The 25,822-nt window shown below is 47.4% G+C and overlaps 1 protein-coding gene across 5 annotated transcripts; it reads left to right on the forward strand.

Annotated features, from left to right (window-relative positions):
• Positions 1-580: 580 nt before the first annotated feature.
• RSPH10B (radial spoke head 10 homolog B) lies at positions 581-25,822 on the forward strand. 5 transcript variants are annotated; one of them, XM_065923789.1, is made up of 20 exons: positions 581-641; positions 2,091-2,438; positions 4,196-4,271; positions 6,357-6,425; positions 8,220-8,393; positions 8,600-8,685; positions 9,352-9,472; positions 10,709-10,885; positions 11,911-12,070; positions 12,699-12,820; positions 15,094-15,283; positions 16,921-17,035; positions 18,233-18,312; positions 18,432-18,580; positions 19,110-19,217; positions 20,132-20,275; positions 20,874-20,999; positions 22,343-22,436; positions 23,858-24,056; positions 25,021-25,822. In XM_065923789.1, exons 2-20 carry the CDS (start codon positions 2,182-2,184, stop codon positions 25,187-25,189), a joined length of 2,616 nt encoding a protein of 871 aa, XP_065779861.1. In that variant the 5' UTR covers positions 581-641; positions 2,091-2,181; the 3' UTR covers positions 25,190-25,822. The 5 variants fall into 5 exon arrangements, with proteins under 5 accessions (XP_065779861.1, XP_065779863.1, XP_065779865.1 ...); XM_065923791.1 differs by having other exon boundaries at positions 23,951-24,056; XM_065923790.1 differs by having other exon boundaries at positions 626-746.

Raw genomic sequence — 25,822 nt, forward strand, 5'->3', positions numbered from 1 at the left:
ATTGGGGTTCGAGAGGGAGGGAGGCTTTCCCCAGAGGCCCCCTGTGCTAATCCCAGAACCCCTGAATACTTGCTCTAGGTGGCCACAGGGGCTCTGCAAGTTTAAGGGTGGGATGGGGGGGGAGAGGGCGTGCCCTGGGTTGGTTCTGTGGCCCAGTCTAGCCCCTGTCTTCTTAAAAATGGAGAACTTCCCCCAGCTGTGCCAGAGAGAGAAATGATGCTGATTTCAAAGATGGAGGAAGGTGGCTTCTAGAAACCTGAAGATTGTCCCTGGAGCTGCCAAAGGAACCTGTTCCTTTTGGACTTCTCCCGAAACTGTGAGAAGATAAATCTGTGTTGCTTTAAGCCAGTAAGTTTGGGGTAACTTGTTTATGGCAGTAATGAAAAAGTAACACCTGAGTTCCTGAGTTAGTCTTGTGTTATGGCGAAGATACAGCCTGAGCGAGGCCGCGGGGCAATTAGCAGAGGAGGGAAAACCCAGGTCAGTTGGGTTCCAGATTGCTACCTGCTCTGAAGGGCAAAGCACGTGCCGCGGCCCCTTTAAGATCGGGGTAGGGCGGGGCCCGCGGTTGCCTGGAGACCGTCAGGGTCAGGACGCAGTGCTGCCTCCTTCCCGGCAGGATCCTCTGGGTCTCCACCAAAGTGAGTGCCTCCGGGGGGTCCCGGGGTCCCAGGCGTGCGGCCCTATCTGCGCCGCGGCTGGCTGGCGTGACGGCCAGGTCCGGCTCTTCCTCGGCCTCCGAGCAGGTGCGCGGTGGGCGGGGAGGGCAGAGGAAGGCACAGGACCGAGTTGGTAGCCTGGGCCCAGAGGATGCGTGCCCCTCTCGCGCTAAGGAAAGTAAACGGTCCGTAATACAGCCTCAACTCAGGGAGAGCAGCCGATACACAAAAGTTGGTAAGAAACAGGCCACGAGAAAGGAAGTTTGTTTTATTAGTAGTTCAGACTTCGGTGATGGAGGAGTGGAAAGCCTGTAGTAAAGACGAGTTTAGAAGCCTCAGCGGCTTGCTTCGCTGACAGTCCTGAGGTGGGGTTGCAGGGCTGGAAAGAGTGATGGGGTTTTGAAGGAAGACGGGAGCAGGACCAGGGAGCAGGACCGTGTTGGTGAGGGCAGAGCCTGGGGGGTGGGGTGGGGGGAGTGAGCGGAAACCAGGCGGCCAGAGGATGCCAGGCAGGCAGAGGTCGTGGGGGTGGCCACTACCCCCATCAGGCACAGGAACAGGGGTCTTGCCTTGCCGTTCCGGACTCACCTCTGCCTCCTGCTTGATGTACTGGGATGTCTTCAGTGGGGCCAGTTTTGGGGGGCCACGAATACTATGGCTTTGGAGCCCCGCCCCTCAGCTCCGGGACCTTGAGCAAATGATTAACACAAGGTTTCTTGTCTGACATAGGAGGTCTGAATCTATTGTCATGCTGTCCCAGGGATTAGGTAGCCGATGGCTTCAAGTTTGAAAATGGGAAAGTGACAGAATAGTTGATTTTGTGCATCATCTCTTTTAATCCTTATAGGCAGACAAGTTACTATTATTCCTGTTTGACATTTGAAGCAGAAGGACAGTTGGGAAGGGGACAATGCCGAAGCCTGGGTTCAGCTCTTGAGCACTTTGCCAGGGGGACGTACAGAGATGGGCTTTTACAGTATGAACTGGTGGTAGGTAAGATTTTAGAGGCTAGGTTGATATGTTTTCCCACAAAGGATTGCCCTTCTTACTGGAACACTATTTGAGAAGAAATGATAGATGGTGGTTCCAATTTTAAAAATCTTAGGACAATGCAATATTGAAATTGTATTTTATAACCCGGTGATACTTGATCCTTGTAATTAATTTTTCAGGCTGTAGCAAGAGAATGATAATGACATTGGGGTTGTAAAACTAAAATTGTAGTGACTTTCTTGGTCCAGTGACGAGGACTCTGTGCTCCCAATGCCAGGGGCTCAGGTTCCATCCCTGGTTGGGGAACTGGATCCCATATGCCACAACTAAGACCCGGCTCAGCCAAATATATAAATATAAATAACTTTTTAAAAAGACTAAAATTGTAGCTATGAGTGAAACCCCCAAGTATTCAGAGACATAATTTTTATTTTTCAGATAAACCAACGCCTTGAAACGCACAGCTTTCAAGTGAAGGAGTCATTTGATACTTATCGAAATAAAGTGAACCTTAGGTCTTCTAAAGGCCATGGTGAAAGAAAAGAAAAAAGCGGATAAAAAGGTGGACAAGTCTGCCCGTTCTCCCTCGTCTCCCTCCGATTATCCAGAGTTTGCCAAACAAGATGGCAACGCCGCAAGGCAAGACGCGTCTCCGAGTGCTGCGCCGCCACTGGACGTGCAGCTCAAGGACCCGGGAGTCAAGAGAGAGGTCAAAAGCAACAGTCTGCCAAATGAAGATACCACCCAGTATGAAGAGCCTGTTCTGACCAAACTCATAGTAGAAAGGTGATTTTTCCTTTCTTTTAAATATTTATTTATTTACTTGTTTGGCTGTGTGGGATCTTTGTTGCAGCATGTGGGATCTTAGTTGCGGCAAGTGGGGTCTAGTTCCCTGACCAGGGACTGAACCCAGGGCCCCTGCACTGGGAGCCTGTATGGAGTCTTAGCCACTGGACTACCAGGGGAGTCTTGACTTGTCTTTTTTCTTTTAACGAGTTGCCTCTTCCACATTCCCTTGTCTCCGACTTCCATGCTGTCTGTTCTTTGTCTGTGGATGATCTCTTGTTATAGCTTTACTTCCATCTCCCTAGATGACTGTAAACATCTGTGCCTTTAGCACCGTTTTGCCTCCGCGAATTTTTGGTTCAAGTTTTTAATGCCCTACTAGACATCATCCACTGGAACTGCGTCCCAAAGTAAAGACTGCAAGACTTGAAATACCACAATCAATCAGGATTTGAGTCTTAGCTCTAGGATATCAGCAGCCCCATCGCTGATCCTTTCTGAGCCTCAGGTTCTTAATGGGGGGAAATAAATGAGAATTTGAACCTTAGAAGGTTTCTCTGGATGCTGCTGTTTCTCTCCCAGCTGGGGGTTCATCCCTTGGTCCCTGTTTCTCTTAGGGCATCACCATTTCCCTACATCCAGGCCTGAAGTCATGGAACTAATCTCCTCATCATAGGTTTCCTGATATTTTCTCGTCTCTGGATTCTTGGATTATGCCCACTGTGGTCATGGCTGTCACAGGTCCATTTGTTTTCCACCTCACTCACCTCAGAGCCTGGAGGTGAGCAAGGTGATAACATCACACGTTATCAGTTCGGAACTAAAAATCTGGGCATTGTTCTTGGCACCTCCCTTGCCCAAAGCCAGCATGTCAGCAAGCCCAATTGGTTTTATGTCCTTTTTATCTTTAAAAAAAAAAGTTTTAAAATTATCATAGTGAAATATACATATTTTAAATCCTTTTACATGTAAATCAGAGGCATTAAGTACACTCTCCACATTATGCAGCCATCCCCACTGTCCATTTCCAGAATGTTTTCACACCCCAGATGGAAAACTGTCCGATGAATATTCCAAACGCTTTCATCTTTCTCCTCGCTCACCGCTCCCTCCTGGCAGCTCACTCTCCCCTCCAGTCTGTTCCCTGAAGCAGCCAGAGTGATCTTTTTAAGATGTAAATCTGGTCCTGTCCCAGTTCTGAAAACCCTCTCATGATTCCTTCTAGAGCTTTGTACTTGATGGCAAATCTTTATCTCAGCCCACATGCCTGCCCACCCAGCTTCTGCCTCCCCTAACCTCCCTCCCGTCACTCCCCTCCTCAGTGTGGTCCAGCCATGCAGCTGAACTTGAGTCGGCAGGCTCTTTCCTGCCTCAGAGCCCTTGCACCTGCAGTTCCCTCCTCCCAGGGACCCTCTTCTCAAGGTTCTTTGTTACCAGGTAACCTCCTCCTCATTCAGGGTCACATTTCCCCATCATTTCTTTGACAAAAATTGAATGTGATCTGGAATTATCTTGTTCATTTGTTTCCTTTTTATTGTCTGTCTCGCCTCTTTGAACCATAAACTTCTGAGGGCAGGAACTTGTTCACAGCTCAAGGGGCAGGCACACAGTGGTCCTGGGGGCCGTGGGGGTGATGCTTGTTGAGGGAATGTGAGATATCATTTGCACGTCTTCACTGATATTCCTTTTGTATTTTAACCCCCAGTCACTGGGGTTTCCTCACATGATTCACTGCCTTGAGCTTTATTTCACTGCAGCTATGAAGGGGAAAAAGTCCGTGGACTGTATGAGGGAGAAGGGTTTGCCATCTTTCAAGGAGGCTGTACCTACCAGGTGAGTTACACGTTCTGGGACTGGGCAAGGCAGACTGTGGGGTGATCATCTTAGATTTGTGTCTTCAGAAACATCCTCTGATTCCAATTCCAGAAGGAATTGGAAATACTTAATGCTGATTTTATTGTCAACTCCAAGTACATATTTTAAGGCAAAAACATGACTCAGTACAATTGAAATAATCGTTTTAGATTTTTTTTTCCTGATTTTTATTTATTGTACAAACAACATTAAGGTCACTAAAGTAAATAACAAAGAGTAAAATTAAAATCCCAACATCCTTTTGCCATAAATTTTTTCACTTTTCTGTGTCCCTTTTATTTCCTGAATGGATGAATCAGTATTTTTACATGGGCATATTGATTTTGTAGATAACATCTTGAATCTTTTTTTTTACTTAGAACTACATTGCTGTATTGATGTATGCTTTTCATAAGTTAAAAGTTTGTGGTAAAATGTATATTAAATTTACCCTTTAAGAAAAAAGATTTACTATTTTTTAGTGTAAATTTCAGTAACGTTGGGCTTCCCTGATAGCTCAGTTGGTAAAGAATCTGCTTGCAGTGCAGGAGACCCTGGTTCCATTCCTGGGTCAGGAAGATCCACTGGAGAAGGGATAGGCTATCCACTCCAGTATTCTTACCTGGTGACTCAGCTGGTAAAGAATCTGCTTGCAACGCAGGAGACCTGGGTTCGATCCCTGGGTTGGGAAGATCCCCTAGAGAAGGGAACGGTGACCCACTCCAGTATTCTGGCCTGGAGAATTCCAAGAGGGGTTACAAAGATTCGACACGACTGAGCGACGGAGTGACTTTCACTTCCGTAATGTTAAGTCTGTTCACATTCTTGTGCAGCCATCGTCTCCAGAACTTTTTCATCCTCCTAAACTGAATCTCTATCCCCACTGAACATTAACTCCCCATTCCCTCTTCCATAATTATTACTTTAATTATAGCATAGTGCTCTGATTTAACATTCAGAGCTATGCCACAATTGTTAGATACTTTGGGGGTATTTTGGGGGTTTTTTTGGTGCGTGTTTATCCATGAGGCTACAGTGGGGGTATTCATTCATTCATGGAGATTTTCTAAGAGATATGTGCTTATTATAGGAAAACAGATTTTTTTTTTTGTAGTTGAGGTCAAACGGCATGGGTTTCAATACCGGTTTTTCCCTTTAACATGTTTATTGTCCTGTGTAGTAAAAACTCTTAAAAATGCCATTTATGGGAATTCCTTGGCCATCTAGTGCTTAGGACTCCACAATTTCACTGCTGAGGGACCAGGTTCAGCCCCTGATTGAGGAACTAAGATCCCATGAGCCAGGGAGTGAAGCCACACACACACACACAAAATCTATTTATTATGGTTGAATAGTATTCATTAAAATGTCCCATCTGGCCTTTGGGATACATACTTAGAATTTCCAATAAGAGGAAAACAAAATGTGACACTGACAAATGTCATCATTTTTGATGTCCAGATGATGGTTTTAATCAGCTCCATCTAGTCTAGATGGAGCTTCCCAGGTGGTTCAGTGGTTAAGAATCTACCTGCCAATGCAGGAAACACAAGAGACGTGGGTTCGAGCCCTGGGTTGGGAAGATCCTCTGGAGAAGGAAATGGCAACCCACTCCAGTATTCTTGCCTGGGAAATCCCATGACCAGAGGAGCCTGGCGGACTACAGTCCATGGGGTTGCAAAGAGTTGGACATGACTGAGCCACCGAGGACATCTGGTCTAAGTAAGTTTCAAAAAAACCTTCAAAGTTTGAAATTCAAAGCCCAGAGCATATGAGTTCTTTTGAATGGTATTTTTCCAACGCTTAGTTAGGAGAGGAAGGCTGGCTTCAGAGTTCAGTTTAACAGCTGCTTAGCACCGCCTGGTGTCAGTTTTAGGGACCTGGGTTTTTCTGGACTCCTCAGATCCTTTTTAGAACCAGATGGACACCAGTGCAGTGCCAGCTCCCAGCTGAATGCTGGACCAGCATTTTGTGGCACACAGTTCTCTTTTAAGAGCTGAATCCCTGGGTAGCAGTCGTGTGAAATCAAGATTGGGCCTAAGGCTTTGTTATTGTGTTTTGAAGGGCATGTTCTCCGAAGGACTCATGCACGGACCGGGGACTTACATCTGGGCTGATGGATTGAAATACGAGGTAAAGCGTATAATATGTTGCAGTTCTAAACTAACTATGCAACTTAACAGTCAGGTTCCCACAGGTCCCCAGCTAGTATCAGGGTCTTCCCTGGGTGGTCCAGTGGTTAGGAATCTGCACTTCCACTGAAGGGGACCTGGGTTCGATCCCTTGTCGGGGAACTAAGATCTGGCCTGCTGCATGATGCAGCCAAAAGAAAAAAAAAAAAGCTAGTTTCATAAAAATTGCTCAGCACATGGGTTAAAAAAAATCCACAGACCCAAAGAACGGAGGTGACAAGTAAGTCGTTACTCTAGGGGCTCCTCTGTAATCTGTTACCAGTTTCCAGTTTGTATATTCTAAAGATATTCTTCAGCCTCTCCCACCTTTTTATGAACAGAGGTACTTTATTTACTTACTTATTTTATTTATTTATTTGGCTGTGCCGGGTCTTAGTTGCGGCCTTTGGGATCTAGTTCCCTGACCAGGGATCGAAACTGGGCCCCCTGCATTCAGAACTCAGAGTCTTAGCTATTAGGCCACCAGGGAAGTCCCAGAGATAGTTCATTATACCCTCTCTTCTGCCCCCTTATTTTTCTAGAGATCAAATCACATCCATTGACTAAGATCAATCAATTTTTACTGGCTACTTATGTTCCGTGATATGGGTTTCACTTATCCCATCTTGCTGGACTGAGGGGAGTATGTATTTTTAGACCCGTGTCTGCACAGTGTGGGTGGGCCTGAAACGCTGCTCTGAAAATCACAGTTGCAGAGCTGCTAACGCCATGGTGTTTATAAGTCGTAATGAAAGTATTTAAAATAGAGGACAAAAGAAAAAAAAGGAGGACATAATGCACATATTCAGTCTGCCAGGTGAGGGAAACAGGCACATCTGGGCCAGGTGGGCAGCTGAGTGGACTGGGCAGTGGGAGATGGGTATGGGCAGAGAGAGGGGAGGGCATCCCCCTTCACCATCACGGAGGGAAGAGAATACCGGAGGTCCGGGGCGGCCAGAGGATTGGGTGCCAACTGCCATTTCAGGCCAGGCTTTCCCAGGAAACCCGTCTCTCCCCCAAACCCTGCCGCCTGGCCTGGCCTCCGGTTCATTTATCATCTCCAGAAGGTCAGGTGGGGCTGATTCCTGTAGATGTTGCCCCCTCCAACACACACACACACCAGCCCAGTCAGGAGGGTTTACGGGCAGCATTCCTGCTTTCCCAGACGCATCCTCAGGAAGGTCCTGGCCTCCTGGGAGGTCTGGTGGGATCTCACCTCCAGAAGCTCACGTTCCTGGAGAAGAACCTGAAGCCTCTGGGCTGAGGTGTGCAGGACCTCGGGCTTTGCACCCATCTGGGGCCCCGACCACAGGGGATTATCTGGAAGGCGCCCCCAGGGCAGGCGGCCGGTTGACGTGACTGCAGAGTGTTAGGGTTTCCACCGGCCATCACTGAGCCTGGCTGATGGTCAACGTCTCCTGGGAACCAGTGAATTAGCCTCCGTTGAGGCGGGTTGCAGAGTCCCGAGTTGCCAAGGCCAGACTCGGGAGGCGCCTCTGCACCGCGCCCCCTGCTGGCTTCCTGGAGCCCTGTCGGCACACGGCCTTCCCGGTCGTTCACTCCATCTGGGTTTCTGCTCGGTGCCCGGACCGGTAAGGGAGGCTGGGCTGTGCGGGGACGGGAGGAGGGGGCTGGGTGCTTGGGGGTACTCAGCCGTTGCCTTGGGAGGAAGGCTGGCGTGGTCTCCGCGTCTCGAGCAGCCCAGGAGGTGAGGGGTCTCCCCACTGACTTCTTTCTGATGGCCATGCTGCCTCAGGGCGACTTTGTGAAGAACATCCCCATGAACCACGGCGTTTTCACGTGGCCAGATGGCAGCACCTATGAAGGAGAAGTGGTCAACGGCAAGAGGCACGGATTCGGCATGTTCAAGTGCAGCACGCAGCCCGTGTCCTACATCGGCCACTGGTGCCACGGCAAGAGGCATGGAAAGGTGGGCGAGGCAGCCACGCACTTGACCACATCCTCAATCACAGACCAGAAGCATGACCCGAATTTTATGCCTTACCGAAGGTGTCGTAAGGATGACATCTTCCACATCCTTTAGGTGCCCTAAGATCATGTGTTTTTATCTTTACCTTTTTAAAAAACAAGTTTTATGAGGTTTGATTTTTTTTTTAATGGTATTCCTTGTTCTAGGGCTCCATTTATTATAATCAAGAAGGCACCTCTTGGTATGAAGGAGACTGGAAACACAACATCAGAGACGGCTGGGGGATAAGATGGTAGGTGTCCGCGGCCTCCTCCCCTCCCCTGCCCCGCCTTGCTTCTAACGAGAAGCATTTGTGGGCCCAGATGGCTTTTCCCTAAGGCTCTTTAAAGATAAGGTGCAGAACCAAAAAAAAAAAAAAAAAAAAAAAGATAAGGTGCAGAACCTATAGAGAATACTTTTGCTGTATAAGCAGGGTGGAATATTTAGATTCAGCTGATGGAGGCAAATGTTCTAAGGATTAAAATATTTGAGGGCAAAAAAAATAAAATATCTGGGGTCAAAATGTTAACCAATATTTTGATTTTAATTATTTTAATTAAACATTTTAATTTTAATATTAACCAAAATATTAACTGTAATAGTATAGGGAACTGTTTTTAAAAGATTAAAAAAAAAAAACAACCCTATTCTTATCCACTTTGTCAGATAATTAAATGATCAAAAGGTTTTATACAGTGATCTATTCTCCCCCCCTCCCCCACCCTCCACAACCCCTACCCCTGGGAGAATTGTTTTTGCAAACCTCGTGCCTATCCACTGAATTTAAATACAGGGAAGATTGTATGGGCACAAGGGTTGGATTTCTTCAAAGGTGTTTAGGGAGAAAGTTTAAGATAAAGTCCTTAAAGGTAAATGAACATGAGGTAACTGGTTTTAATCGTTTGGTTTGTGGTCCTAGTTACAAGTCCGGGAACATATACGAGGGTCAGTGGGAGAACAACATGCGCCACGGGGAAGGTAGGATGAGGTGGCTGACGACTAACGAGGAGTACACCGGCCAGTGGGAGCACGGGGTCCAGGTACCAGCTGGTCGTAGCAGACCATGCCCAGAGGCGGGACTTCCCTGGCGGCTCGGCTGCGAGGGATCCGCCTGCAGTGCAGGAGACGTGAGTTCGATCCCTGGGCCAGGAAGATAACCTGGAGAAGGAAATGACAGCCGACTCCAGTACTCTTGCCTAGGAATTCCCGTGGACAGAGGAGCCCGGCGCGCTGCAGTCCATGGGGTCACAAAGAGCCAAGCGCAAATGAACGACCGTGCACCAGTAGCAGCCGCCCAGCGGCAGACGCTCTGCTGAATCTCCGCCCGTGAACTGCTTGTTGGGTGTTGTGGGCAATCTGAAATCCAGGCAGTATTAAATCTAGAAACTCCCGTGATGATTACTCAACTCAATCAGCCTTTAAAAGTTTTTCGATTTTCTTTTCCTTCTCTTTTTTGGCCATGCCACATGGCATATGGGGTCTTAGTTCACTGGGCAGGGATCGAACCCGTACTCCCTGCAGTGGAAGTGTGGAGTCTTAACCACTGGCCTGCCAGGGAAGTCCCTAAATCAGCATTTTTTAAAGAAAATTACTGAAGTATAGTTGATTGACAGTTTTGTGTTAATTTCTCCTGGATAGCATGGTGATTCAGTTATGTCTGTGTATATATTCTTTTTCATATTCTTTTCCATTGTGGTTTATCACTGATTACTGAAGATAGTTCCCTGTGCACTACAGTGGGAAGTTATTGTCTTTTCATTCCACATGTAACAGTTTGCATCTGCTAATCCCAAACTCCCACTCTTTCCCTGCCCTACTCCCTCTTCCCCTTGGCAACCACAGGTCTGTTCTGTGAATCTGTTTTGTAGATATAGTCATTTGTGTTGTATTTTAGATTGCACATGTGATCTATATCCTACAGTATTTGTCTTTTTCTTTCTAACTTCAGCCCAGGTCCTGTCATCTCTATGTCCATCCATGTTGCTGCAATGGCATTATTACTCCATTCTGTCTATGGTTAAATCAGCCTTTTAAAAAGTGCTGTTTTGTTAGCATTTCGTTTTCTCTAAAGGTCTCGCGCACCAGTTAGGTTCTTTGACTGGTAAATTCATCAGTCCCATGACTCCTGTGAGGACTGAGTCTGTGTGACCCCAACGTCCATGCTTTTCGCCCCTTCAAATGAGTCCCTGTATTTGATTCATACCTTATTTAAATAGATTCAGGTAAAAAGGGGATATGTTTTGAGTATTTCTCATGGAAATTTGCCTTCTTTTCAGAACGGCCTTGGCACACACACATGGTTTCTAAAGAGAATCCCCTACTCCCAGTATCCTTTGAGAAATGAATATGTAGGAGACTTTGTGAATGGATACCGCCATGGCCATGGAAAGTTCTACTATGCCAGCGGGGCCACGTACGAGGGAGAATGGGTCTCCAATAAAAAACACGGCATAGTAAGTATAGGCCCGTGAAGGTTACATCTTAAAGATTGTGTAAAGGCATGACCTTCTCTACCTAGTAAACGGCATTAGCCATTTTACATAGGCTGACTTACCGATTTGTTAAGATGATTGTGTGTGTGTGTGTGTGTGTGTGTGTGTGTGTGTGTGTTAGATGCTCAGTCATGTCCAACTCTTTGTGATCCCATGGACTGTAGGCCACCAGGCTCCTCTGTCCATGGAATTCTCCAGGCAAGAATACTGGAGTGGGTAGCCATTCCTTTCTCCAGGGGCTCTTCCCAACCCAGGGATTGAACCTGGGTCTTCTGCATTGCAGGCAGATTCTTTACCATCTGCTCCACCAGAGTAATTTCTAACGTATCGTCACTTTCCTGTATATTAGAGTTTATTTAATTAGTCTGTGGTGTATGTGTGTGTTAGGGTGGTTTTGGTTGCAAGTAACAGGAAATCTAGCTTAAATCTTTCTCTTCCATCCATCCATGTCTCTCCTACCATGTCAGCCTCATTATTATGCTGCTTCTCCCTCATGACTGCAAGATGGCTGCTGTGGTTCCAGGCTTCTCACCTACATACCCCACTAAGTAGAAGGAGAGAAGAAACTCCTTTCGCAGAAATTTTCCACACATGTCTTTAACTTTACTGAACTGGATTGGGTCATTTGCCCACCTCTGAGTCAGACCAACTATTGGCCTGGGTTCGACAAATATCAAGATAAGTCCCCATTCTGTGATAGGCACCTCTGCTGGTCATTATTTAATAAGCCACAATCTGTGACCTAGGGGTGCTCAGGGTTATGGAGAGGTGGTGGGGGAGATACAGAGAGAGGAGAGGAAAGGGGGAGTTGGGAGAGAGGATCTACATGGTGACTTGAGACTCTATGAGCCCGACTGCATGTGAACTAAGTGCAGATCTTAACAAATGAAAGCCTCCGAACTGTTAAAAAGATATTGACATAAATTTACCAATGGTTTTCTAAAAATCTTTCACTAAGCTGCAAAAAGCTGTCTTTCTCTCTGCAGGGCCGACTAACCTTCAAGAATGGGCGTGTGTATGATGGCCCATTTTCCAAGGATCACATAGTGCAGTTTCCGAATCTGGAAGGGGAAGTGATGAGCTACCTGGACTCGACTTCAGAATCTGCCCTCGGGAGCCAGTGGTGCAAGCCCTCCATCAGTGCTGGTAGGGAGTGTCCACTTGCCAGCTGGAGGCGAATTGATGTGTAATATTGCATCAAACTTAAAGCGTTAGTCGCTCACTCAAGTGTCTGACTCTTCGTGAACCCATGGGCTATAGCCTGCCAGGCTCCTCTGCTCATGGAATTCGCCAGGCCAGAATACTGGAGTGGGTTGCCATTCCCTTCTCCAGGGGATCTTCCCGAACCAGGGTTTGAACCCTGGTCTCTTGCATTGCAGGCAGATTCTTTATCACTGATACCAAAAAATGTACCTAATATTTCAGAAGAAAACGCAAGTTTCCTGTGAGAAACTGCTGTCTTTTAAAAAAATATATATATTTTAAAGATTTACTTATTTGGTTGTGAGGGAACTTAGTTACAAATGCAGGATCTTTTGTTAAATTGGGACATGTGGGATCTAGTTCCCTGACCAGGGGTCAAACCCCAGCCCCCTGCATTGGGAGTGCAGAGTCTTGGCCGCTGGACCACCAGGGAAGTCCCCACAACTGCCGTCTTGTGGGTTTTTGAATACTCTTGTGTCATACTTTTGCAGAAAATCATTTTGACATAACATTTGAAACATTTTAATGTTGCTTTTCACAACTATCCCCTGTATTTGCCTTCATTTGCTAGAAATCATGAGAAAGCTTGATGGCAATGAAAGTAATTCCCTGTTAGGCTCGAGCCTCGAGCTGGATCTCAGTTTATTGCTGAAAATGTACCCTGAGAGAGACCAGTCAGAAGAAAAGAAGCAGGTAAAAACCTTGTTTGTTAGAAATATATATATACATATATATTTTTGGGGGGCTTAAATCTTAGCAGACTCTCCCAAGTCTTGGGAAGATACTGTTGATGACTGCTGTTCTGTATCAAGCATCTTTTATACACCTGGGAGTCACTTGGCTTAAATATCCTCTCGTTTAATTTCCCAGGATCCCATGTGAGTGAGCCGGCTTCCTGAGAAAAAGGAAGTTCGGATGGAAGGACCCCGTGAATTACCCAGAGCTTCCCTGGTGGTTCAGATGGTAAAGAATCTACCTGCGATGCAGGAGACCTGGGTTCGATCCCAGGGTTGGGAAGACCCCCTACAGATGGATAGTGGCAACCTGCTCCGGCATTCTTGCCTGGAGAATCCCGTGGACCGAGGAGCCTGGCGGGCTACAGTCCACAGAGTCACAAAGAGCCGGACACAACTGAGCGACTGACACTTTCACTTTTTCCCAAGGGTCAGTCAACCCCTCTGCCCCCCTGGCTTGGTCTGAAGGCCAAGGCTGTGGTCACCTCTCTCTGGAGGACATTCGTTCTGCTGTGTGTTTTCATAGGCTGCTGGGATTCAAAAGAACTTCAGACCCTTAGAAATAATTCACAATGTCAAAATACTTAGAGAAAAAATTATGTGTAGCTGGATCTTGTTTTGTGAGCATGTGTCTAATCCCAACCAGCAGTTTATACCTGAGGATTGTGGACCGTGAAGTCCAGCCCACTCTTCAATTCTCCAGGGCTCAGGTCAGGCACCGGCCCTCCAGGCAGCTCAGTCCTTGAATCCGTCTCTTGTCCCTCCATAGCTCTGTTCCGTAAGGAGACTTCCTTACTGTGTGTGTGTCTTGTGATCTCGACTAGGTTTTAAGCTTCCTGAAGAAAATTCCGTGTCCTTCCCTGGAGCGGTGTTTTCAACAGGGCCAACTCCACTTGTTTATCTAATTGAATTGAATTTTCAAAGGCAGGAGTCGACGCTGAGAGTGACACACGCCTGATGGAGCCGCCCAGCTGGGACTTCCCTGTCTCCGTGGGGACCCCAAATTCCATTCTTCACATTTTCTGTTTTTTTTTTTTTTTTTTTTTATTTCGGAGGGTGACGCATGGGACACAAGGTTTGGGGAAACAGGACACTGTGTAGGCTGCAGGTTTGTGGGTCTGAGGAGTCTGGGGGCAGTATAAGGCCGCTGAGGGCCTGGGGAAAACGATAGATGTGAATGGGGACAGAGTGGGTGGTGAGTAAAGCAGTGAATGTGACTGTCGCCTATCTCAGGCTCTCAGCGCTACGTGGGATGTTAATTGTATGTTTTTCTGTCTGCTGTTTGTCAGGTTAAGGAGTTCCTTTCTATTCCTAATTTGCTGAGGGTATTTATCATGAAAAGGCATTAAAAATTTTTGCCAAATGCGTTGGTATGATTATGTGGTAGGATGATTGAGTTTTCACACGTTGAACCAGCCTAGCCATCGCAGGATAAACCCCACTTGGTACTAATGTATTATTCTTTTTTACATATTGCTCCCTTCAGTTTGCTAATTAAAAAAAATCTTTATATTTTTGGCCATGTGGCTTGCCGGATCTTGGTTCCCCAACCAGGGATTGAACCCTTGTCCTTGGCAGTGGAGTATGGAGTCCTAACCACTGGACCACTAGGGAAGTCCCTGGCTTGCTGTTATTTTGATGAGGATTTATGTGCCTGTGTCCATGAGGGATATTGATGTGTGTGTGTGTGTGTGTGTGTGTGTGTGTGTGTGTGTGTGTGTGTGTGTGTGTGTGTGTGTGTGTGTGTACGCACTCAGTTGCTCACTTGTGTCCGACTCTTTGCGACCCCATGGACTGCAGCCCGCCAGGCTCCTTTGTCCATGGGATTCTCCAGGCAAAAATACTGGAGTGGGTTGCCATTTCCTCCTGCAGGGGCCTCTCAAACCTACGTCTCTTGCATTGGCAGGCGGATCCTTTACCACTGAGCCATTGATCTGTAGACAAGAGACTTTTGTTGCTCCCATGGAGATGGGGTGAAACAGGGTAGAATAGGGCAGAATAGCAGGAAAGTAATTCCACTGTCAAGATAACAGCATGTCTTTGCATTCTCACTCAGAAATTGCATTGTAGACTTTGGAATGGTTAGGGAGACTCTAACATTCCCTGAGTTCTTACAGTGGTAAGAGCTGAATGCTACTGCATGTGTGACCTCGTTTAATTTAGAAAGCAAGTTTTCTTTTACCTTCGTTCTTATCGGGTCAGTTGGAGATTCGTGTGGTTTTCTCATTTCAGGTAGAATATGCTATCTTAAGAAACATTACGGAATTAAGAAGAATCTACAACTTTTATAGCAGCCTGGGCTGTGACCGTTCCCTGGATAATACCTTTCTGATGACAAAACTTCACTTCTGGAGGTTTCTCAAAGACTGCAAGTTCCATCACCATAACATAACCCTTGCTGATATGGACAGGGTACTCGGTGGTGAGTATTCCAGGTCCTTCCCGTCTGGTCTAAAGAGTCGTATAACATCTCAGCACCCTGAAACCAGTTAGGAAATGTTTTGGGAGCGAGGAAGGCACATGTCTGGAGAGGTGTTCCAGAAAGCAACATGTGGGCTTGTTCCCAGCGTACTTAAAATGCAACCAAAGAGAGAATCATCTAGTGAACTAACAGCAGTAGTCAAAGACCATCCATAGCAGGGTCAGCAAAGTGGGTCCATGGGCAAAATCCAGCCCACTGTGTGTTCTTATAAATAAAGTTTTATTGGAACATAGCCATGTTCACTTGTTGATGTCTTGTCTATGACTGCTCTTGCCCTGTAAAACCAGACCTGAGTGGTTGTGGCACAGACTCTCTGGCCCAGAAAGCCTACAATATTTACCATCTGCCTCTTTACAGAGTATGCTACCTATACAGGTTGCACATAGGACATACATGGTAATGTCCTTTTCCATGTCGGTACCCACCAATCCCCGGACTGTTTTCTTGAAAACCCATCAAGCCTCAGTGACTCATAATTAAATATCTCTGTGACAGAGTCTGCTGTCCTATATAGTGTATGCTACCTCTGATCTATAGTTTTTATAAAAAAAAAAAAAAAAAAACCCACCAAATTGTCAGGTCAGAAGTAGAGAAGATCAGTGAGGGTTTGGAATAGCCTAGAAAATGCTTTAGGTATTTTTTATGTTGGGCTTGATTTCAGGTTAAAAACTTCATGCAGTAAAATGAACAGTTTTGAAGGTTTTACTCCCTACAGCTGAATTGTGGGAGGCAGGTTCGAAGGTCTCAAATTACCTGCTTGATAGAGCTAATATCAACCGTAGTGGCTCAGGTGGTCAAGAATCTCCCTGCAATGTGGGAGACCCGGGTGTGATCCCTGGGCTGGGAAGATCCCCTGGAGGAGGAAATGGCAACCCACTCGAGTATTCCTGCCTGGGAAATGCCACAGACATAGGCGCCTACAGGGCTACAGTCCATGGGGTCACAAAGAGTCGGACACGTTTGAGCGACTAATGTGAGTATGCCAAGCAGATCCGTGGGCGGCGTTTTCCATGTGTGTGTTGCAACTATTTACTGCAAATTTTAGTTTTTGAAACATACTTCAAACCCGTTAAAAATTAGCAGCGTTAATCAGACCGTGACTCAAACCACTCTGACAAAACACTCTGACAAACAGGACAAGGTATCTTGTAAGGTTCTTGTAAAGTAACAGATAGAGATCTTTCATGCGGAACTTAATTTTTAGGTGAATGCCTATATGCTGTTCAGAGTGTTTTCTTGGGAAAAAAGTACTCCGTGGCATTCAGTTCTTTGAGTTGTGTACTGGGAGCAAATAAGAGAGAAGTTTATAGAAAATACCAGTCTGCTTAGTCATTCAGTCGTGTCTGCTTAGTCATTCAGTCGTCTCTGACCCTTTGCGACCCTTTGGACTGCAGCCCACCAGGCTCCTCTGTCCAAGGGATTCTCCAGACAAGAACCCTGCAGCGGGTTGCCATTCTCCTCCTCCAGGGGGTCTTCCTGCCTCAGGGATTGAATCCACATCTCCTGTGTCTCCTGCATGGGCAGGTGACTTCTTTACCCTCTTAGCCGTCACATCCTCTCCAATTTTCTTATTTTAGCCAATAACGACATACCAGTGGAAGAAATTCACTCTCCATTTACAACATTACTTTTGAGGACATTTTTGAATTACCTCCTGCAGCTGGCTTACCACATTCATCACAAAGAATACCAGTAAGTTCTCCTTCTGGGTCCCCATGATAGGATGAGTGCTGATTGAACTGTCATGATTGTCATAATGTTGTTCTTTTATCTTTGATATTCTTGATTATTTTTCGTACTCTTGAAAGATTAGAAACAGAAGTTGCTTACAAACATTAGCCACCCCGACTATCAGAAGCAAAATAGAAAATTTTGAAAACCCTTCCGATGTGGGTCTTGTTTCAGTTGTGTGAATAGCCCTCAAGTTTTTTACTCAGAAATAGTCACCACCAACTCTTCCTGAGAATTTCCTGTCTTTCTTAGAGCAAATTTGATAACTGTATCTTTTTTTTTAATTTTGAAATAATTGTGGATTTTCAAGAATGTGGCCAAGTTAACACAGAGAATTGGTTTATATTCTGCATCCTGCTTCCCCAAATGATTACGTCTTACAGAATCACAGTGCACTTCTTAAAATGAAGGACTTAGCGTCGCTACCACTTGATTAACTAAATTTCAGAATTTATTAGGACTCCCTGAGTTTTTGCCTTTTCTATTCCAAGACCGAATGCAGGATCCCACCTTGTGTTTTGTCGTCATACCTCCTTTGTAGTTGCTGTCCAGTCACCAAGCCATGTCCAGCTCTTTGCGGCCCCATGGACGCCAGGCTTCCCTGTCCTCCACCATCTCCCGGAGTTTGCTCAAATTCATGTCCATTGAGTCAGTGATGCTATCTGACCATCTCATCCTCTGCCGCCCCCTTCTCCTTGTCTTTAGTCTTTCCCAGGATGAGGGTGTTTTCCATTGACTTGGCTATTTAGTCCTCTACAACCGTGATAGATTTTTTTTGGTCTTTTATGACCTTGACACTTTGGAAGAATATCGATTGGTCATTTTGTGAAGTATCCCTCAATTTTGCTTTGCTGATGTTTTTCTGTTATCACCCTGAGGTTGTGGGTTTGGGGGAAGAATACCATCATATCGGGGGTACGTGACATCAATCTGTCTCATCACTGGCGATGCTACCTGTGATCACGTGACCAAGCGCTGTCAGCCAGGTTTCTCTAGTGCAGACTTACTGCTTTCCCCTTCCTGTGCTCTACTTGTTAGAGAAGCCAGTTACGAGGTCCGCCCGGCCCTCCAGGAGCGGGGGATGAAGTTCCATCTCCTGGAGGGAGAAGTGATGATGGTTTCTTTTTTTTTTTTATGATGGTTTCTTTTTAACCGCAGAGACCGAAGCCCATCGCTCTTTCTGTGTTTTAAAAAACTGATGAATGAGAACATTCTCCCCAATGCCTGCCGTGTTAAAGGTAAATGCAGAACCCATAGAATTATACTTAACTTACTTAATTATACTTAACTTAACTGTTTCCAGCATCGAGTTCTGTAATCATCTTTTTGAGTGCTGGTGTTCCCACTCCGTCTTCAGGCCATTTATTCTGTGAGGCCCAGCGGACCCTCTATTCAATGACTTACGTGGACAAGTGCTGGGAGATCTACACAGCGCACTGCAGACCAAACGCGGCCCCTCCCCACGAGCTCACCATGAACATGAGACACTTCCTCTGGATGTTGAGGGTAACCATTCACAGTGGATCGTGGCTTTCTGGTTGTAGCCGTTTTTTATTTTAATTTAGGAAAGGCAAAATAGTCTAGCTGTGATGTGCAAGGAACAAGTGAGTGGTGTACCTGGGCTGTCCACCCACAGGCAGGACTGTGGCATGCTAAGGCTGATGGGAAACTCTGTGGACGAGCCACACCGGTTCAGGATTGTGTTTCATTGTGGTGTAAGCGAGCCGGGATACTGCCCCAGCTCCCCCCTCACGCCCCCTCAGCCCACTGTCCATAGACCTCTTCTCCTGGATGTTTGGGTTTCCAAGGGAGGAGTTCTCCTAACTCCTCATGATTGGGGGACATGAACCCGGCTTTCCGAGTTCTTAGGATAGAGTCTGGAGGGAAGGGTCAGTGTGGAAGGAGGGCCCTGCCTACATGCATTTTCCCCTCATCCTCGTTTTTCAGCAGGACTGTGACATTTTTAAAAGTACATATATATATAGCTGTTTGTAGTTAGCAGCCTTCATGGTTTAATTGACTGTTTCTCTTACAGAACTTTAAGATGATAAATAAAGAATTGACAGCAACCAAGTTTGTGGAGGTCATAGCAGAGGATAATCCTTCCATGTATGATGGAATCGACAGTAACTTTGAACTTGAGGTTTGTAAAGAGGTGTCATGAACGGCCCAGATCCAACTCAGACTGTTTGTTCTGCCTTGGGTACCAACGACCAAGATTCTGTCTCCAGCACAGCCACCTCTCTGAGTCCAGGTCTGACCACCTGGTCACACCCACCAGACTCCTGACTCTGAACATTTGTACTCGCTACACCCCTTCCCCCACTTTCCTTTTTTTTTTTTTTTTTGGTTTATATAAGCCATTTCTTGCCTGTAGTTCTGAAGGCTAGCATCAGAAAGGTGCTGGAGGACCCGGTTCCTGCTGCGGGCTGTGGCGAAGGGTCAGCTCCCAGCCCCTCTCTTTGGCCCGTCGTCGTCGTCTTCTCTCCATGTGCCTGTCTCGGGGCTGCAGTCTCCCGAGACACTGAACTGGGGCCCACCCTAACGGCCTCAGTTTAGCTTGATTATCTATAGTAAATCTCAGGATATTGGGGCTTAGGACTCCCAACTCCTTTTCCAAGGAGGCGCAGTTCAAACCACAACAGTCTTCCTCTCCCAATCTACCCCTCACCAACTCACGTGCTTCCTCCGTGCAGAATATGGTCACCCCATCCCAGTGCCTCTTAGCCACTCCAGTGTCAGCTGTCACTGGTGCCACTTTCCTCGTTGTTCAGGAAAAGAGGAAACACTTCGTACAGTGACAGTCCTCAATGAGTGAATATACAGTAACATGTTCCCATCAAATAGAAAAGTGACTTAGAGACCTAAGGCGAGAACATACATCCTCATAGATCTCTTCAAGGCTGTAGTTTTTACTGCAAACTGGTGTGCTCCCACGGCGCCTGAGTGTTGAACAAGGTGGCGTTTCCTGGAGGATAGAGACAAACACCCAGAAAAGTCGCTGGCCCACCTCGAGTTGTGCGAGGATTGACCCCTTTATATTTTCTTATATTTCAGCTGGTTTTCCTGGAATTCTTTGAAGCTCTATTAAGCTTTGCCCTCATCTCTGTTCCTGAGCCAGCAACTAAATTCTGTTCAGATTTCCCAAACGATGACCTGTCTGTTAACAAAGCTGGAAGCACTTATCCAGTGACAGCTCAGGTAACAGATAATATCTTAGAATTGACAGAGTAAGGAAGGGCTTTATTCTGGAATGGCTAAACCATCATCAGAACTCTCTTGGGGGTTTTGTAACCCTTCAGGAAAGAACTAGTGAAGTCTTAAAGTCTTTATTTAAAAAAATTATTTATTTATTTGGCTGTTGCAGCATGTGGGACCTAGTTTCCCAGTCAGGGATCGAACCCAAATCTCCTATATTAGGAGCTCAGAGTCTTAGTCCCTGGACCACGGGGGAAGGTCCCTTAACATTATTTATTTTGTAAGTTAGGGGAAATGTATTTCCTGGTCTTGACCCAGGAAGCAGACTCCTAGCCACGCTAGAGGAGCTCTGTCACAAGCATCAGAGTGCCTCCTGACTCGCTCGGGGGCAGGGAGCATTGGCTGGACCACGAAGCTGACAGCATCTGTGGCAATGGGGTGTTCACTGTCCCAGGGGATGGGTTCGCAGGTACAGACACGCCTGTACTTATCATCACGGTGCACCTTCGGTGTCGTTTATGGAGAGTCAGTTAACTGCATTAAAGGCCTGTGCGTCTCCTTGGAAACCAGAAGCCCTCTTTTTGTGTCTTTCATTGCTCAGAACACCCAGAACAGGAGTCCAAGCGCACTAACAAGCCAGGAGTCCGACATTCAGTTCAGCAGCACCAAGTCATCTTCGAGCAAGCTGGGAGTCCTGCTGGACATGAGCAAGATAAGGAAGTCAGAGGTGTGTATTGACAGGCAAGCGGGAAGACAGCCAAGGCTGCGGTATCCGCCCTGGGCATGCACTGGCTTTGGCGGTGAGGTCGCCTCGGGGCCGGGGATCGGGCAGGAGCAGGAAGCCTGTCCTCTGGTGGGCTTCCCCTTCTGGGGAAGAGGGGGGCGTGGTGACACCGGGACAGGAAGAGGGGACGCCCGCGGGGCGCTTAGCTGGTGCCGCACTTGCCAGGGTCCTGCTCCTTCAAGGCGCAGACGCCCTGTAGGTGCTGCCATCAGCTCCAGGAGGGAGCTAAGGCGCAGAGAGGCACAGAGCTGCTAGGCAGGGAGCTGGGGCGGGCCCGCTGCAGGGTGCACGCCCGCTACCGCAGTGCTCCGCTGCATCCCACTCGGAGGGATCGGGGACGGGAGGGGAAGCGGGGCGGCGGAGGAGGCCGAGTGACAGGGTGGGCGGAAGAGAGGGTCTTGGGAGGAAGCGACCTCTGAGCGCAGCTGGCAGTCAGCGGGGGGAGTCTGTCCTGCGTGGAGGCCCTGAGGCGGGAGTGCGTCTGGGTGGCTGGGCCGGAAGGGTGGCGGCAGGTGCAGCCACGTCGGGGCGGCCCAGGAAGATGCACCGAGGGAGGCAGCGCCCGGCCAGGGGCAGCCGGCCGGAGAGAGACGGAGGCCCGCGAGCAGGGCGGTCGGTCGGCTCACGGCGGCCGAGCTGATGATAAACCCGTGAGGAGGCGCTTGGTGTTTTTTGAGTGGAGTTTGAGAGGGAAAGAGAAGGCAGGGAGGATTCTAAGATTTTTTTGGCCTGAAGAACTGAAAGGATAGAGCTGCCGTTTATCATGAAGGGGAGGACCAGGGTTCGCCGGGGAGAGGAGTTTCGGGGGAACCTAAGGCGCTGGGTTTGGACACATGCTAAGGTAAGCTGCCTGAGGAGATATCCTAGTGGTGACAGCAATGGGCAGCTGGAGACAGTCTGGGGTTCAAGGGCGAGATCTACTGGAGGCAGAGATGTGGGTGTATAGAGCATGCGTGAGGTAACTACAGCCGCCGAGAGATGGTTAATAAACATTCTCCCAACAGACCTGGGGTAGAGTGTCCAATCTTTGGTTTCTTGGGGGAGGAGCCTTCCAGTGGATACAGTAGCTCTGTTCTTCATTTCCTTAATAGGACAAATATTCAGGTTAAAAAGTCAAATGTTAGGCAGGTTAAAAACAGTCAAATTAGCATGAAGATATCAGCCTCATGAATACTTATCTAATGATTTTTAGCATAGAAAATTAGTTTTAGTCCATAATGATGTGGAAGTCATATTTTGCTTTATGATTTCTTTTCTGAATTTAATTTTTTTTTAATACGTAAAAGCCCCAAATCAAGAAATCTCTAAGTGACGGAAGAACTTCCAAAGTGAATTTTAAATCTGCAGGAAAAGGGCTGACCTTCCTTTTATCTCAAAATGGTGAGTATTTTGATTCTAGAACTTTTGTACTAGCAAGCGGTTGCTTATAAATGACATCAGGGTTATAAAAAGGTCCAGCCATGTCATCACCACGGGGCGCGCTCGCGGGGAGCTGGCCTCGGGGTGGTGGTAGGTGCGGGTGAGACGCCTGGAGCCTGTGGGCCACCTCCTGCCCGCGACTCGCTCTCTCCACGGATTTGCCTTTTCTGGACACCTCGTTTAAACGGAATCGTGCGTCTGTTATGCCTGCCTCCTTCACTCAGAGTTGCCTGGGGATCCATTCACGTGGCAGCCCGTGTTAGTGTTCTGTTCCTTTGTATGACTGAGGAGTAGTCCATCGAGCGGCTCTGCCACATTTCTTTTTTTTTTAATTTATTTTTATTAGTTGGAGGCCAACCATTTCACAACATTGCCGTGGTTTTTGTCATACATTGACATGAATCAGCCATGGAGTTACATGTATTCCCTATCCCGATCCCCGCTCCCACCTCCCTCTCCACCCGATTCCTCTGGGTTCTACCTCATTTCTGTCTGCTCGTCAGCTGACGGACGCTCGGCCGGCTTCCAGTCTGGGCTGTCATAACGAATGCCGCTGTGGGCGCTGGTGTGCCCGTCTTTGTGGCTGTGTTTTCGTGTGTCTTTGCCCGTGTAAACTCTGGCACTGGCATCAAGGCTCTCCCCATGTCGTCCACTCTGGGCCCTTCGCAGTGGCTCCTGGGGCGGAGGCTGGTCTGGTCACAGAGCCCTGCATTTCCACAGGACCTGTGCCCGCCCTCCTCTCCCATCCCCGCCATCGAAGAACACAGGAGCCCGAGCTGTAGACACAGTCAAAAACCAAATGCTATCCTGACAGACCCCCAGTCTTACTGATACTACAGGACGATCCAAAGCATTATCCTCCTGGAATCAACTGTTTTAAACACATTCCAGAGTGGGTGTCTGCTGCCTTAGTAGACGTGACGCTATATTCCTTACCAAGTCAGTAATTTTACCTACCTTCTTACTCAATTCGGAGTTAAAATCCTTTAAGGTTTTTTTTTCTTAAAACTTAAAGCCAAGAGGGTTTTTTTTTTCCTTTCTCTGAAAACATGGGAATATTGTAAATTTTCTAAGATTTTCATTTTAGAAAACCAAAATAGTTAAGCTATTTTAGAAAAATATATAGGTACCCAGAGACCTGAAGGAATTGTTGACCATCAGAGCTGCGGTCAGCTGATGCCAGCCTTGTTCTGGGGGGTCCCTGAAGCATTTTGCAGTTCCCTTAATGCCCACAAGCCCACGAGGAGCATAGCGTCACCCTTATGGGGGGACAAGGACACTCAGCCCACCACAGGTAGTGACAGAACTGGGAACAGGGAGGCACACTCCCAACGTTACTGCAAGACTGTATCAATGCTCATTTCAGTCAGCCTTTCTTACAGGGAAAAAAGAAAAATCCAAGGATGAACAAAAGGAAAAATTCAACACATGGATCAGTAATATGTACGTCTTTTTTGTGAACACTCTCTTCCAAGCACATAAACATGAAGAAACCGTCAAGGAGAAAGTAAAGGAAAATAGGCTATATAATGAAGCAATGGCCCTTCAGAGGAAGATGGAAAACGAGGAGCTGGAAGCAAGGTAACGTGGTAAAAACCGCTTGACTCCCTCCTTCCTGGGTTCTCGGTCATCTCTTTCCTGTCCTCTGTGGCCACCCCGAGCTTCAGGACCAAACACTTTCATTAAAAGGCTACGATGTCAGGGACTTTCCTGGTGGTCCAGGGGCTAAGTCTTCTCGCTCCCAACGCAGGGGGCCTGGGTTTGATCCTTGGTCAGGGAACTCGATCCCACGTGCCACAACAAGGACCTGGTGCAACCAAATAAACACACACACACACGAGTCTACAACTTACAAAGAGCGGCATGCCCTCGTGTGGGGCTGGGAACCCGTGGCTGCCTGTTCTGTCCTGGCTAAGGTGGCGATGCCGCCCTTGTCCCCAGGCATCCACAGGGACACAGCGTGACGTAGATCCAGGCTGCCCCGGTTCAAATCCCAGCCCCTCCGCTTATTACCGCTGGGTGACTTTGGGCAAGGTCTGTCCCCGAGTGCCCATTTCTGCCCCTGTGGAGGTGGAGGTGGCCCTTCATAGGACTGCTGTGAGGACTGAGGGAGCACGTGTTTCTGAAACATTAACAGTGACTGGGGCGTGGTGAGCGTGCCGTCATGGCCGTACTCTCCAGACTCAGCTCCACACCCAGGTCAGTCTGGAGTGTGGATGCCCGTCCTCTGTGAAGGGCATCACGAGCCCGCTGGCCTGTGGAGGACAGCGGTAGACTTAAGAACGAACAGCCACACACAGCAGGACTTTAAAAAGGCTGCTTACTAGCTAAGTTGCTCCAGAGACAAGTACTTCACAAGTCACCTAAGATGTGTGCAAAGTCTGAACTGATGAGATGGCGATGGCGTGACTTTCTGTTTCAGGCAAAGTGATGACACACACTGTTGAGATCCAGGTATGGACTAGTTTACACCACACGGCAGCGTAACACTGGTTTTGAAATTTCAAAGAAAAAAAAGATACTTTCTTGTGTTTGCTTTTGTTAGGCTAAACAGCTTGAGAGAGGAAGAGGCCAAAAGACAAGACTATGAGGTGGACATCACCGTGATCAAGGAACCGGTGGACGCCCCCTCCTCAAATTTCACACCAAGCCCCCCAAAAGAGGACACAGTGGTGCCCAGCAAATCCATGACAAGCAAGAAAAAGAAAAAGTAGACGTCACTGTGTTTGTAAACGAGCCACAAGAACAGGCAGGTGTGGAAGGAGGATACCTTGTCTAAGTGTTTCTTGAAAACTGGGGTTTGGGCCCACTGGGTTGAGGGTTTCTTATGTGGTTGGATCACCGAAAGGCCTGTTTTGACAGCTGAGCTGAATGAAAATACACACATGTGGTATTGAATGAGCATGTATTCATTATGGTTTTTTTAAAAAAATTAAATATAGCACTGGTGATTAAAATTAGAATCTGATAAAACCTACTAGAAGCAATGGGGAGCAGATGAAGCCCTTCCCGCATTTCTTCAGCCCCACCCTCTCCCGAGCCCGGCACACCTCCTCTGCCCTGGTCCTTCTCCACCTCTTCCCACAGCATAGCAACGCTGTGCGGACAAGAGGCTGAACCACAAGGATGAAGAGCCAGCTGCAGTCGGAGGTTAACCAAAGACCCAAAGTCTCTGTTAGGAAAGTGTTATAGCTAGTGGTTCTGTTAAATTTAAGAGGAACCACCCAAAGCATAAGAATACACCTAAAGCTTCCAAACTAGCAAAAAGGAAGGGAACGATCATCCGACGTAAGGTTGGGAAAAAGGGGAAAAAAAGAACGGAAACAGAAAACGCTGAATGTGGTGGG

This window comes from Muntiacus reevesi, chromosome 2 (assembly GCF_963930625.1).
Source record: "Muntiacus reevesi chromosome 2, mMunRee1.1, whole genome shotgun sequence".
In the NCBI taxonomy this organism is placed as follows: Eukaryota; Metazoa; Chordata; class Mammalia; order Artiodactyla; family Cervidae; genus Muntiacus; species Muntiacus reevesi.